Raw genomic sequence first — 13,606 nt, 5'->3', positions numbered from 1 at the left:
AAAGAAAAAACATCATGTATGTCTATTTCCTCAGCTTCTACATACGGTAGATATCTGTTAGGAGCAAGGAATTAACTAATTGTGCTCTTTTAATTAAAGAAAAGCTTTCTTTTCTTTTCCTGTATCCTGGTAAATGGCAACATAGTTTAGCTGCTCATATTCGTGGACAAAGAGGAGTCATCCTAGAATATCAGAGCTGGCAAGACGCTTGGAAATCATCTATACCAGTGTTTGCAAACTGTAATCATGACCCATTAGTGCTGAAGTTATGGAAATATATGAGATGACCAATTATGTTTTATGAAATGACAGGAATGCAACAGAGTGGACCGGAGTAAGGGCAAGCATTGTCTCATGAGACTTAGTTTCAATTTTTTTGTGTTAGCGTGTGTATGTTAGACATACAATATAATATAGATAACAATATATCTATCCCTTAATTTTTTTTGCATGGTTTTAAGGAGTTTGAAGAAAACTGATCTGCCTCAGGGAGTCTCTCTTACCTTTTGGGACAGTATCACAAAGCCTCTCAACAATCTAATGAAGACAACAGACCTACTTTCCTCAAAATGCATGTGCGCACAACTCTGGGTGCAATTTCAAGGGTGAGTCTGGAAACTGGGTTAGGAATTCCAAAAATAGGCTAGATCTTTCTTTTCACGGCTTAAGTCCAGGGAGGTTATTATTTCCCATCTAGGAAAAGTGCTGGAAAAGAGACAGTGCATCTCTTTTAACCCCTATCCCAGGTGGAAGTAGAAAATCTTTTGAACAAGTGAAATGTTTCGGGGAAATATTACTATTTCTACTAACAAAGGAGAGAATTGAGGCTAAAACAATTAGTGTCTCGATAATGCCTTGAACATAACAGATGTTCAATAAGTATCTTTTAAGTCACTACATAAACTTGTTTACTTTAGATCTAGAAATTCAAATTCCTTAAGCAAGCTTTGGTAACAAAGTAAGTACCGTGTAGAGAGGGTACCTGTTTTGCAATCTCTCACATGGGCCAATTTCTCTCTGGTACAGACATCCAGATCCGTGAAGTCCCGTCTGCTTTTCCCGCTTCTTTGGATGAAAGGACATCTTGCATCACCAGGAGATACACCATCTAAAATATGAAGAGAATGCCATAATGTCTCCTATTTCTTTCCAGTGATATTGTTTACAACTACTGTATCAAAAGTGCGTTGATAACCAAAGCTCAGATTTTTGTGGCTTTAATTAAAACTGGCCCACACTGCTGAAAACAATCATGACTATACAGGAGTCATCAGCCTAAAAACTGACAATTGTAAAGGAAGCATGGTACGTTTTGCTAGAAATAACAAAGTGATGAGTTAATTCTACCTTACAACATTTTGGTCTAGTCTGCTCCTCCTCTTGGCTATGGAGAAAAAGCTCCATCCCCTAGGCCCCTCTCCACACTCACTTATGGAGGGTAGCTCTCCCTCCCTCAACTCCTGTGTAACAAACACCCTTAAGAGTCACAGACTAAGACTGTCTACACCAACCTCTTCCCAGACTGGAGCTGAATCTCTTATTTTGAAATGCCCAGAACACTGCCATCAGTTTTTATTCTAGATCATTCCCTTGGAAATGAAAGCCAGCATTTCCACTTGGGGCATGTTATTTACTCGTAGGTTCTGGAAAGTATGAAAGTCAAATCTGTTTCCAAATGAACATTTTCTGTTTAAACAGGTACGAAGAGATGCTGGTTTTTTGGATACAACATTGGTACTTCAAAGACAATATGAAAATAGAAAAATATAGAATATCGTCACAAAGTTAAGTGTAGTAGTATTACTAGGAAGTAATAGTATCACCAATCTCCAGGGCTCTGAGTTGACTACTGTCTTTTGACAAAGTCACTGCAACTGCCCCCAATGACACCATCACTTGCTCAAGACCGCTGTTCATCCCCTTCTCAGTGGAGTCTGAGTCTCCCAGGAAAATCACAAAACTTATTTAATTTAAAAAGGTGTTTATAAAAATTATTCTTGCTATATTATCCATATCTTTCACTGCTCTTGGTTTCAAAAGGTGTTGGGTAGTTTCTAAAAAATCAATCTACCATAAGGTGGTAGGTTCCAGGGGCTAGAGGGAGGGGGAAATGGGGAGTTATTCCTTATGAGTGTCGGGTTTCAGTTTTGTAAGGTTAAAAAATAAAAAGTCACTCAGAGTTGGTGCTGGTGATGTGATTCACAGCAATGTGAATGTCCTTAATGCCAATGGAGTCATACAATTAAAAATGGTTAAAATGGTACATTTTACATTGTGTATATTTTGCCACAATTTTTAAAAATAAATAAATAAATAGATAAATAAATAAATAAATAAATAAATAAATAAATAAATATCCCTCTCCAGCACTTGCTAGTCGCAAGTGATGGGCAGCAGGCGTGGAAAGAAATTCCCAAGAGAAGCTGGACTAGCCTCTGAATGGTGGCAGGAGTGCTGGACCTGAGGTGCAGCCTCTCAGAACAGGTCTTCTGAGGGACCAGTTCACTTCTGTGAGCTCAGATCACAGAGGGTCCTTCAGTAGAGTTGGAAAAACCCTGGTGAACAAGAGAGCCAGGCACATGATGGTGGACAGACTGCTGATTCACAGAGTCTGGGAGCACCTCAGTGCTTCGAGCTTACATGGTTGTTAGCAATCAATCAATCACTTCATAGTCAGAACAAGGGAGAAGGCTAACAGGTTTTGGCAGTGGTCGAATGGGGTGAATTGGGTGGCCCAAAATTCATATGTTGAAGATCTAACCCCTAATATCTCAGAATGTGACTGTATTTGGAGACGGAGTCTTTGATGAGGTAATTAAGCTAAAATGATGTCATTAGCATGAGCCCTAATCCAATATGACTGGTGTCCTCATAAGAAGAGATCAAGACACAGACAAATACAGAGGGAAGACCATGTGAAGACACAGGGAGAAGACAGCCATCTACAAGCCAAGGAGAGAGGCCTCAGAAGAAACCAATTCCGTGGACGCCGTGGGTTTGGACTTCCAGCATTCAGAATTATGAGATGACACTCTTCTATTGTTCAAACTACCCAGTCTGTGGTACTTTGTCACGGCGGCCCTCGCAAACCAGCGTAGGGGCACGCCACCCCACACTGTGATAGCGGCCACTTGCAGTAGCATGTTGACAAGACCCTGAGGCCAAATCTGGGTTTGCAGTGAAGAGAGCTGCCATCAAATGGTGATGTCTACCGTGGGTGGGGAAAAAAGAAGAAAGCCGTGGCCGTAGGTAAGCCAGGTTTCTTCCATCCCCGCAGGGTGGTGGCAGGGGCATCCATATATCATAAAGAATTTTTTTTTAATTTTTTTTAATGTGTATTTATTCCCGAAGGAGAGAGAGACAGCGTGAGTGGAGGAGGGGCAGAGAGAGAGAGAGACAGACAGACAGAGCGTGAGTGGGGGAGGGACAGAGAGAGAGACACACACACACAGAATCCGAAGCAGGTTCCAGGCTCTGAGCCATCAGCACAGAGCCCGACACGGGGCTCAAACTCACAAACTGCGAGACCATGACCTGAGCCGAAGTTGGACGCTCAACCAACTGAGCCACCCAGGTGCCCCTCATAAAGAATTTTTAAAAAATGTTTTTTAATTATTCAGTGAACGGAAAAGATCAGAAAACTGGATTCCTGGTGCCTGTGGACGCCCAACTACCAAGCAGTCTCAGGAAATTCAGCAGCAGACTGTGTTTGGGGAGTCCCAAAGAAACCTAACACACAAACACGGGATCCTCCAAGAAAAGGTAAATGGAATGTTTGAGAAGTGAGCCTGCTGCTGTAACGCTGAGTGGTCACTCCTGTTCCCTTCAGATGGAGAGGAGCCGGATGGGACAGACGGGGTTGCACTTACGTGTCTGGGAAATCCTGCTTGTTCCCGCAAAGTCACCAGTAGAGGATGCTTCACTGGCACTAATATCAACAGATGTAGGCTAAAATAGGAGGAAAAAAACACCTTGGTTACATTTAAGATGTTAAATCATAAACCCAAAGGTTAACACAAAATAAGAACTGTATCATGTTTTAAGTCATCAGATTACCATGAGCCAATGCTAACAGGGAAAACGCTTGAGAGATGCTAAGAGACTGCCCATTCTAGAAAAAAAGGACAAGGACAAGCTATAGTTTTCCCCATTTATCAGACCTTAATCTTGACTGTGAGCCAGACGCTGCTGTCACACCCTGGAGGTGTAGAGAGGCAGCTGTGACTCTCCTGCCCGGGGAAATTCATCACACGGAAGGTGGTACCCACGAACACACACAGCTGCTGCCTTCACAGCCTCCACACGCGGGGCCTCCAGTATGAACACGTTAGTAGCAAGAAAATAAACTGGGCCCAGGCGACCTGGCTCACTAGCTCGGGTGAGGGCTCTCCTGAATAAATGGGTCCCAAATTAGTTCATAAAACAGACGGAGAGAACCCTTAATATTTTCTCTTCTCGCAGTAACTATTTCTTGTTGTTCAAGACGAAAAGTATCTTGGACTGCCAAAAAAAAAAAAAAAAATGCATGAAGTCAAGAGAAAGCAATGCCATGAAAGTAAAGGCACAATGACCACAGACTACCCACTTTTGAGTACTTTTGGTACACGAGACTGCTCGAAGGACTGACAAGGAGTAAGTCACATCGCTCAAAAGTTGCTGATTTGCCAGCCAATTTAACCTCGCTGCCTTGTGTGTCGAGAAATAGCAATCGAACCTAAACCACATCTGTGCTTGAAATTACTCATTTTTATGCATGAATTGGGGAGACGAATCATATCAGGCTATATGCCCTATAAGAGTACTATCGAAGGTGCAGGAATTTTTTACCAGGAGACTTAGAACCGAGTCAAGTAATTAAGCAACACTCAGAAAGTAGGAAAGACTGACACACCAGCCTCCAGCTCCCAGTACCCTTCGCTAAGCAAAATATCTCCATGAATATCTTCCTCGGATGAGACCCCCCCCCACCCCCGCAGAAGGGAAAAATGCGAGAAAGCCCGGGAAGGCTCAAAGCGGAAAGGGAAGATACGCCACGCCTTCCCAGCAGACAGGGAGAGGTCAGCGCAGAAGGACGCGTTGTCCACGAAGAAGGCAGAAGAGGCGAGAGCGAGACCGCGTCGGCCACGCGTTCTACACACCGACGGCGCGTCCGCGGGGCTGGGGCTGCGGGCCCTGCCTCGTGCCTTCACGCGGGCGCGACCACTCATGTTCGCCACCAAGAGCACAGCGACTTCAAAGGCAGCGAGGTCTCAGGAGATTCGTCCCACGGCGGCCAGAGGGCGAGGCTGTGACGCCGGAGGGGGGGGGGGGGGCCACCGTGGTGAGAGACGCAACGCAGGCGCGCGTGGGTGGAGGGGCGTGCACCGCCCACCGGGATCCCGTGGCCCGTGGCCCGTGGCTGGGGTGGGGGGAGGGGGAGGCCCGGACTTCCGTTTGCTCTCCACCACCCCCCTCAAATTTGGCATCGTCCACCCGTCTGGGTTTTGCCCGTCTTGCGTGTGTAAGGTTGCATCGAACTTCTGGTCTCCTTTCGTCCTCTCTGCTCACTAGTGTGTGTTAACACCTAGGTGTGACAGCCACAGCGTTTTCCATTCCGTGAGTTGTCTGTTTACCTCTGCTGCCATTTTTTGTTTCATCTGTTGCCCTTTTTTGAAAATCGGGTTTCTCGTGTTTTTCTTTGCGATCCGGAAGAAATTTTATTTATTTATTTATTTTTTTAACATTGCAAATAACTACCCCCGATCTATTCCGTGTTAATTTGAACTAGGAAGCCCTTCATCTAACCCAGATCCTTGATTTTGATGGAGTCAAAGCTCCACGGTTTGTGCTTTGGGAGTCTTTCCAAAGGAAAAGTTTCCCTGCCCTAAGTTTGCGAGGACATTATATGATATTTTCTTTTCTTGACTTTATAGAGTGTACTGTTCACATTAAAAATCGTGTATCATTGTATAGTTCATATATACATATACATATATATGTTCATATATATTCATATATATATGTTCATATATATTCATATATATGTTCATATATATGTTCATATATGTTCATATATATATACATACATACATATATACATACATACGTATATATGTACATACGTATATGTTCATATATATATACATACATATATATATATATATACATACATATATATATATATGTGTATATATATATATATATATATATAATACTTTACCCTCTCAGGAAAGGATAGTTAGGAACTCTGGTAACTGTTAACACATGGAAAGGGCCACTGGTAAGAACAGTGAACAGAAGAACAGTGATGACTGAGCCATTCAAATCAAATTAGCACCTTCACAGGTAAGGGAAAGGGCAGGAAATTGACTTCACAAGCCCCTATAGAGTGAGACTCTTTAAACTGTGTGGTGGTTTTTCAGTACATCTACAAATTCTCTGATTCTCTTCCTCTCCGAAGGCTGAGTACAATTCCCTCCCTTGAAGCACGGGCTTCTCTTAGTGACTCTCTTCTATGTGAGAACGTGGCAGAGGTGATGCTATGTGACTTCTGTGAGTAGGTCACAGAAGACACTATAGCTTCCTCCTTAATGTCTCTCTTAAATCACTTGTTCTGGGGAATATCAGCGGCCATATCAAAAGGACATTCAAGCAACCTCAAAACAAGATTTATGTGGTGAGAGACTGAGGCCTCCAACCAGCCACGACTTGCCAGAAGGTAAGAGTCTTATCAAACTTCTCATCAGAAACCAAGCAAGCTAGAAGACAAAGGAGTCCCATTTCTAAAGTGTCCAAAGGAAAAAAAAAAAAAAAAGAGTAAACCTAGAATTCTAAAGCCAGAAAATATATCTTCAAAAGGAGGGTGAAATTAACGCTTTCTCAGAGAAACAAAAACGGAGAATTCAAAGCCAGCAAATCTGTACTCTAAGAAATATAAAAAGGAAGTCTTTAAGTAAAAGAAATATGAGACTGTACAGAAAATTGACTCTATATAGAGAAATGAAGAGTCTAGCAATAAATAAATGTAAAATAAAGTGCGTATTTTTGCATTTTTATTTTCTAAGATAGCAATCCTAAGCAAAAATAGTAGCAATGTGTTGTTGCATATATGTATTGTTTTATATAGCATACATAAAATAAAATGCATGCCAACAATAGCCAAGAAATGGGAGGAATTGGGAATACACTATTATAAGGTAAGGTAACACTATGCAGCAGGAACCACTATAACGGGATTTAATGGTGGAATCTAGTTATTGATATATTAGTAAGCCTTATGGCAATCAATAAAAAATTATAAGAACAGTTATAAATAAATAATAAGTCAATTATGGAGATAAAATAGAATCATAAAAAATGCTCCATTAACTCGAGAAAGCAAAAAAAACAAAAAACAAAAAAAAAGATGGAACAAATAGAAAACACCTAGCCAGAGGGTAGATTTTGATCCAAACATATCAATAATCATACTAAATATAAATGGCCTAAATGTGACAATTAAAATGTCTATAAAAAGAACCTGATTTAAATATTGCATATAGATAGGCTAAAAAAAATGGAAAATGGTATACCATGTAAACCCTAACTGAAAGAAAAATGGAGTAACTGTACTACGATCTGTTGGGGTGAATCGAGCCCCCACATTTGTACATTGAAATCCTAGCCCTAAGTACCTTAGAATGTGATCTGATTTAAGGAGCAGGTCTTTTTTTTTTTTTTTTTTCAATGTTTATTTATTTTTGGGACAGAGAGAGACAGAGCATGAACGGGGGAGGGGCAGAGAGAGAGGGAGACACAGAATCAGAAACAGGCTCCAGGCTCTGAGCCATCAGCCCAGAGCCTGACGTGGGGCTCGAACTCACGGACCGCGAGATCGTGACCTGGCTGAAGCCGGACGCTTAACCGACTGTGCCACCCAGGCGCCCCAAGGAGCAGGTCTTTACGGAGGTAATCATGTTAAAGTCATTACCGTAGGCCCGACTACAGTATGACTGGTGTCCTTGTAAAAAGGGAAAATGTACACAGAGATACATAAAGAGAAAGATGATGTGGAGAAACACAGGGAATACCTGGGTCTACAAGCCAACGAGAGATCCTGGAGCAGATCCTTTCCTCGTGGCCTTCAGAAGGAACTCACACCTTGACTTTGGACTTCTATCCTCTAGAGCTGTGGCACAGCCTTGGCAAACTTAGCAAACTTATACCATCAGACGGAGTAGACTTCAAAACAAGAAATATTATCAGGGATAAAAAAGGGAAAACTTAAAATGACATTATAGGACACTCAACAGCAGCAGAATATATGTTCTTTTCAAGTGCATCTGGAATATTAACCAAGAGAAACTGGATGCTGGGCTAGAAAACAAACTTTAAAGGATTGTTAAAAATAGAGATCATACAAAGTATATTCTGTGACCAGTGTAAGATTCAACTAGAAAACAAATGGAGTTACTTCCAGAAGACATCCAAATATTTAGAAACTTTATAACATACTGGTAAATAATCTATGGGTCAAGAAGGAAGTTTCAAAGAAATTTTTTTTTAATTAGGACCAATTAAAACATATGAAAAATTTGGGGATGCAGCTAAAGGAGTGCTTCAACAAAAATTTGTAGCATTAAACACTTTTTTTTTAACAGTAATCTAACAACTTCCATCTTAAGAATCTAGAAAAAGAGCAAAGTACACTGAATGCAAGAAGAAAGGAAATAATGAGGACGAAAGCAGAAATAGACACAACACGAAAACAAGAAATGGATATTTGTCAAATTTTAAACGCAAGTCAGTGGAGAAAGGATAATTTTTTTCACCAAACAGTGCTGAAACAATTCGCCATCTGCAAGAAAAGGAAAATTTACCTATCCCTCACACTTTATACAAAATTCATTCAAAATGCATATAGATTTAAATGTAAAATGCAAAACTAGGAATGTTCTAGAAATTAGATATAGAAGAAAATATTTATGACCTTTGATTAGGCAGAGTTCTTATATACACCATAGAAAGCACAGTCTATCTAAGAACAAAATGATAAATTGGGCTTTACCAAAAGTGTACCCTTGTTCTGTGTAAGATGCTGTAAGGACGATGAAAAGGCCACAAAGAAAATGGGAGGAAATATTTGCCAAGCACATTCTTATAAGGACTTTTCCCCAGGATATATATAAAATTCTCAAAATTGAAAATTAAGAAAAACACAATTTTAAAAATGGGCGAAAGACTTGAACAGACACTTCACCAAAGCAGTAAAAGCAGCACCAAAAAAAACAGCACGTGGGTGGCTCGGTGAGTTAAGTGTCCAACTCTTGGTCATGACCTTACAATCATGACCTTGCGGTTTGTGGGATCAAGCCCCACATCAGGATATGCACTAATAGTGTGGAGCCTGCTTGGAATTCTCTCTCTCTCTCTCTCTCTCTCTCTCTCTCTCTCTCTCCCTCTCTCTCTCTCTCTCTCTCTGCTTCTCTCTCACTCACACATGTGTGCACACTCTCCCCCACCCAAAATAAACTTTTAAAAACCAACAGCACCAAAAAAATATGTGGGCGGCAACTAAACATATGAAAAGATACTCAACATTACTAGCCATAAGGGAAGTGCAAATTAAAACCATGGTATGACCCTTTTACACACCTAGTACAGTATCTAAAACAAAAAAAAAACACCCCGAAGTGTGACAGTGCCCAATGCTAGCAATAGCGTGGAGCAACTGGAACTCTCATACATGTTGGTGTGCGTGTAAAAATGTAAAGCCACCTTAGAAAACAGTTTGGCAATGTCACCTAAAGTTAAACATATATAAACTTACAATACAATCTAGCAATCCCACTCTTACTGATCTAAGAGAAATGAACACTTACGTTCACACAGAAACCTGTATAGTTGGCTGTTTTTGCAGCTGCATTAACAATCGTCCAAAACAGAATAGTCCAGATGTCTTTCAACAGATGAATGGATAAACAAACTCTGTTACATTGCTACCACTGAATACTACTTAGTGATAGAAGGAATGAAATACTGAATGTCACAACAACATGAATGAATCTCAAATGCATTTTGCTAAGTAGAAGTAGTCAAACACAAAAGGTGACACTTTGTAGAATTCTACTTCCGTGACATTTTAGACAAGGCAAACTGTAAGGTTATAGGACAGATTACTGCCAAGGTTGGGTATAACATGGTGAAATTTTATGGAAGATGAAAGTCTTCCATATCATGACTATGGTGATGGACATACACTCTAGGCTTTTATGAAAACCCATGGACCCATGAAGATTAATTTTTTCTCTATGTAAACAACAAAGAAAGTAAGTAGGCTAACACTACCAGTGTAATGACAAATATTGCCTGACTAGATAAAGAAACCCCCTCCCAATGCAAGCTGTTTAAGTGATTCACTTTAAATACTGGGAAGCAATGGGTTAAGAAGGAAGGTGTTAAAAAGGATATAATAGGGGCGCCTGGCTGGCTCAGTCAGTTGAGCGTCCGACTTCAGCTCAAGTCACGATCTCACAGTTCGTGAGTTCAAGCCCCGCTTCAGGCTCTGGGCTGATCGCTCAGAGCCTGGAGCCTGCTTCCGATTCTGTGTCTCCCTCTCTCTCTGCCCCTCCCCCATTCATGCTCTGTCTCTCTCTGTCTCAAAAATAAATAAACATTAAAAAAATTTTTTTAAAAAAAAGGATATAATAAAAAGCTAACCAGAAAAGAGCTGGAGTAGCTGTATTAGTGTCTGAGAAGGTAGACTTAAGGAAAAAAGAATTATGGCATATCATAATACATGATTGATTTTCATAATAAGGATAATGTCAGTTCAAGAGGAAGGTGTGACCATTTTATATTCCCCCAATAATTTAGCCTCTAACTATATAAACAGAGAAATCCATTCTCATGGGCATGAAAGATATAATATAAAGTTCTAATTTGTGTCTGGGGTCTAACCTGCATCTATAAAAGGGTTTGCCTTATGATGTGCCCTTCAAAATTAAGTATTCAGAAGCCCAATGACCTGACTGTTCAGCAGGTCTGCTAATGAAGGCCCAAGAGTCCATGGACTTCAGTCAATGTCAGATTGTGTGCTCTCTGGCCAACTGATGTTTAGCTTAACTGCAAAGAGTCTCCAATGCTTTGGGCCATTGGCAGTTTACCTCCAAACAGCGGATGGCCACAGCACTCCTCTGGGGGTGCCACAGTGGAACAGGTGAGCTGTTCCACCAGTGAACCATGCTTCAATGTCAGGTGGCCCTTCTGTTGTCAGGTCCCTTGGTGGTCGGTGGTTCGGGAAAGCAGCAGAAACATACATGTGCTACCGACCATCAATGTGTGCAGTTTGCTCAGGCCTCTGGGTCCAGGCTTAGCCTTCAAGTAGAGGTGCCATTTGCATTTTATGTGGGAGCTTTTTGTACCTATTAGGATTTTGATTCAGGGAAGGCCCCAAAGGGGATGAGAAGGCATAACTTTTCCTCGGGCATTGATAATTGTTATTCACTAGGATTTGATCACACCAACGCAGTAACATGTCACTTACAGTCCTCATAGGTGGAGAAAAACGTTAAGTTAGAAAGTGCAGAGTCCGCTAAAGGGAACTCTTAACTGACAAAGGCTACAAACAGCTGTAGGATTGATGAGAGATGACTGTAATTTCATGGCCTGAGGAGGATGGAGGACAAAAACAAGCTTGTTTCAGATTTAACTGAACCACTTCCAAGGCCACCATTCAAATGTAGCTGCATTTCTGGTGACTTCATTCAGAAAACGTGTGAAATGGAAACGCAAGCTGGTGCAGCCACTCTGGAGAACAGGGTGGAGGTTCCTCAAAAAACTCAAAATAGAACTACCCTATGACCCAACAATTGCACTTCTAGGCATTTATCCATGGGATACAGGTATGTCTTTTCGAAGGGACACATGCATCTCCATGTTTATAGTAGCATTATCAACAATAGCCAAAGTATGGAAAGAGCCCAAATGTCCATTGATGGATGAATGGATAAAGAAGATGTGGTATATATATACATACAATGGAATATTACTCGGCAAAGAAAATGAACTCTTGCCATTTGCAACTACATGGATGGAACTGGAGGGTATTATGCTAAGTGAAATTAGTCAGAGAAAGACAAAAATCATATGACTTCACTCATATGAGGACTTTAAGAGACAAAACAGATGAACATAAGGGAAGGGAAACAAAACTAATATGAAAACAGGGAGGGGGACAAAACAGAAGAGACTCATAAATATGGAGAACAAACAGAGGGTTACTGGAGGGGTTGTGGTGGGGGGATGGGCTAAATGGGTAAGGGGCAGTAAGGAATCTACTCCTGAAATCATTGTTTCACTATATGCTAACTAATTTGGATGTAAATTTAAAATAAATAAATAAATAAATAAATAAATAAATAAATAAATAAATATAAATTTACAAAAAAAGAATAAATGTAAAGTCCTGCACTTTGGTCCCCCACACACACAAAAAGAAAGAAAGAAAGAAAGAAAGAAAGAAAGAAAGAAAGAAAGAAAGAAAGAAAGAAAGAAAGAAAGAAAGAGAAAGAAAGAAAGAAAGAAAGAAAGAAAGAAAGAAAGAAAGAAAGAAAGAAAGAAAGAAAGAAAGAAAGAAAAGAAAGAAAGAAAGGAAAAGAGAAGAGAAGAAAATGTGTGAAAATTCTCAGGTATATAATTTGTTGTCTCCAAGTCTAAAAAAGCAATCAGATGGGGGCATCCTTTGTCATTGTGGGTTGTGTAAAGTCAGTGATACCCCTGAGGAGTTTGTGCACCCAGACCCCAGGCCTAATCTTATTTCTGTTTGAGAAAGCTGAAAATGGCCAATCTCTGGTGCCTAGACCCATATTAGTCTCACGAGATCAAAAGATGGCCTATGGCCATCTTCACAGGGTAGAACTCCTGGTAATGGCAATTACCATGGCAGAGCAAGTCTTCCCCAGAAGGCAGTTACGAAAACTTGACAAAAGTATGAAAACCAAACATTTGAAGGCACTGAAAAATAAATACAGGCAGGGAAAAACACGAGAAGAACTTTGCTCTTGAATTACTTGGATCCTGAACAAAATGGGTAGGAACTGCAGGCTGTAGCCTTCTTACCTACGGGTTCTCCTAACCCAAGAAGATAACGACGCCCCAGTGGCTCAAGAAGGTGGGTGATAGGGTCCATGGTGCAGAGTAGTTGGAAGTGTAGAGTGAAAACTACGAAAGTAAGAGAGCAGCAGGAGTGTTGAGATCCCAAATCTGAATGCAAGCTGCAACAAAATCCCTGCTTGGCCACTAAAGTGTGCATGGTGGTGGGACACTCAAGAGACACTGCTTGAAAAAGCAGCAAGAACCAGACTGATCCTGGTGAATTCTGCGTCTATACTTTGATGAATTCTTCAGTTAGCACAAAGCTTAGGCAGCAGAAAGCAAAAACCTTACTGGTTTGCGGTATCGAAGGTCAGAATTTGTGGCCGGCAGTGCATTTGGAAATTTAGGGGAAATACCAAGAACAAGGCAACCACAGAGACAGTGAATGCCAACATGTGAGTAGAAACCGCCCAAATCCTTGGCTCATCAGTAAATTATACAGATGCCAGAGAGATCACTCAACATTCGGGATAAAAATGCAACAAGGAGGGGC

The 13,606-nt window shown here is 41.0% G+C and overlaps 1 protein-coding gene across 1 annotated transcript in view; it reads right to left on the bottom strand.

Moving 5' to 3' along the window:
* The window catches only part of PIWIL4 (piwi like RNA-mediated gene silencing 4), a 45,726-nt gene extending 40,448 nt beyond the window's left edge, over nucleotides 1–5,278 (bottom strand). Inside the window, exons 1-3 of the mRNA XM_086678592.1 lie at nucleotides 5,139–5,278; nucleotides 3,870–3,948; nucleotides 983–1,108 (exon numbers count right to left, since the gene is read on the bottom strand). Coding sequence (XP_086534718.1) covers nucleotides 983–1,108; nucleotides 3,870–3,948; nucleotides 5,139–5,207 — 274 coding nt within the window. The 5' untranslated portion in view covers nucleotides 5,208–5,278. The remainder of the gene's footprint in view (nucleotides 1–982; nucleotides 1,109–3,869; nucleotides 3,949–5,138) is intronic.
* Between the last annotated feature and the right edge of the window lie 8,328 nt (nucleotides 5,279–13,606).

This window comes from Puma concolor, chromosome D1 (assembly GCF_028749965.1).
Source record: "Puma concolor isolate L17-30 chromosome D1, mPumCon1.1.hap2, whole genome shotgun sequence".
In the NCBI taxonomy this organism is placed as follows: Eukaryota; Metazoa; Chordata; class Mammalia; order Carnivora; family Felidae; genus Puma; species Puma concolor.
Note: the sequence above shows the minus strand (reverse complement) of the source record. Positions and strands in the feature narration are given on the sequence as shown.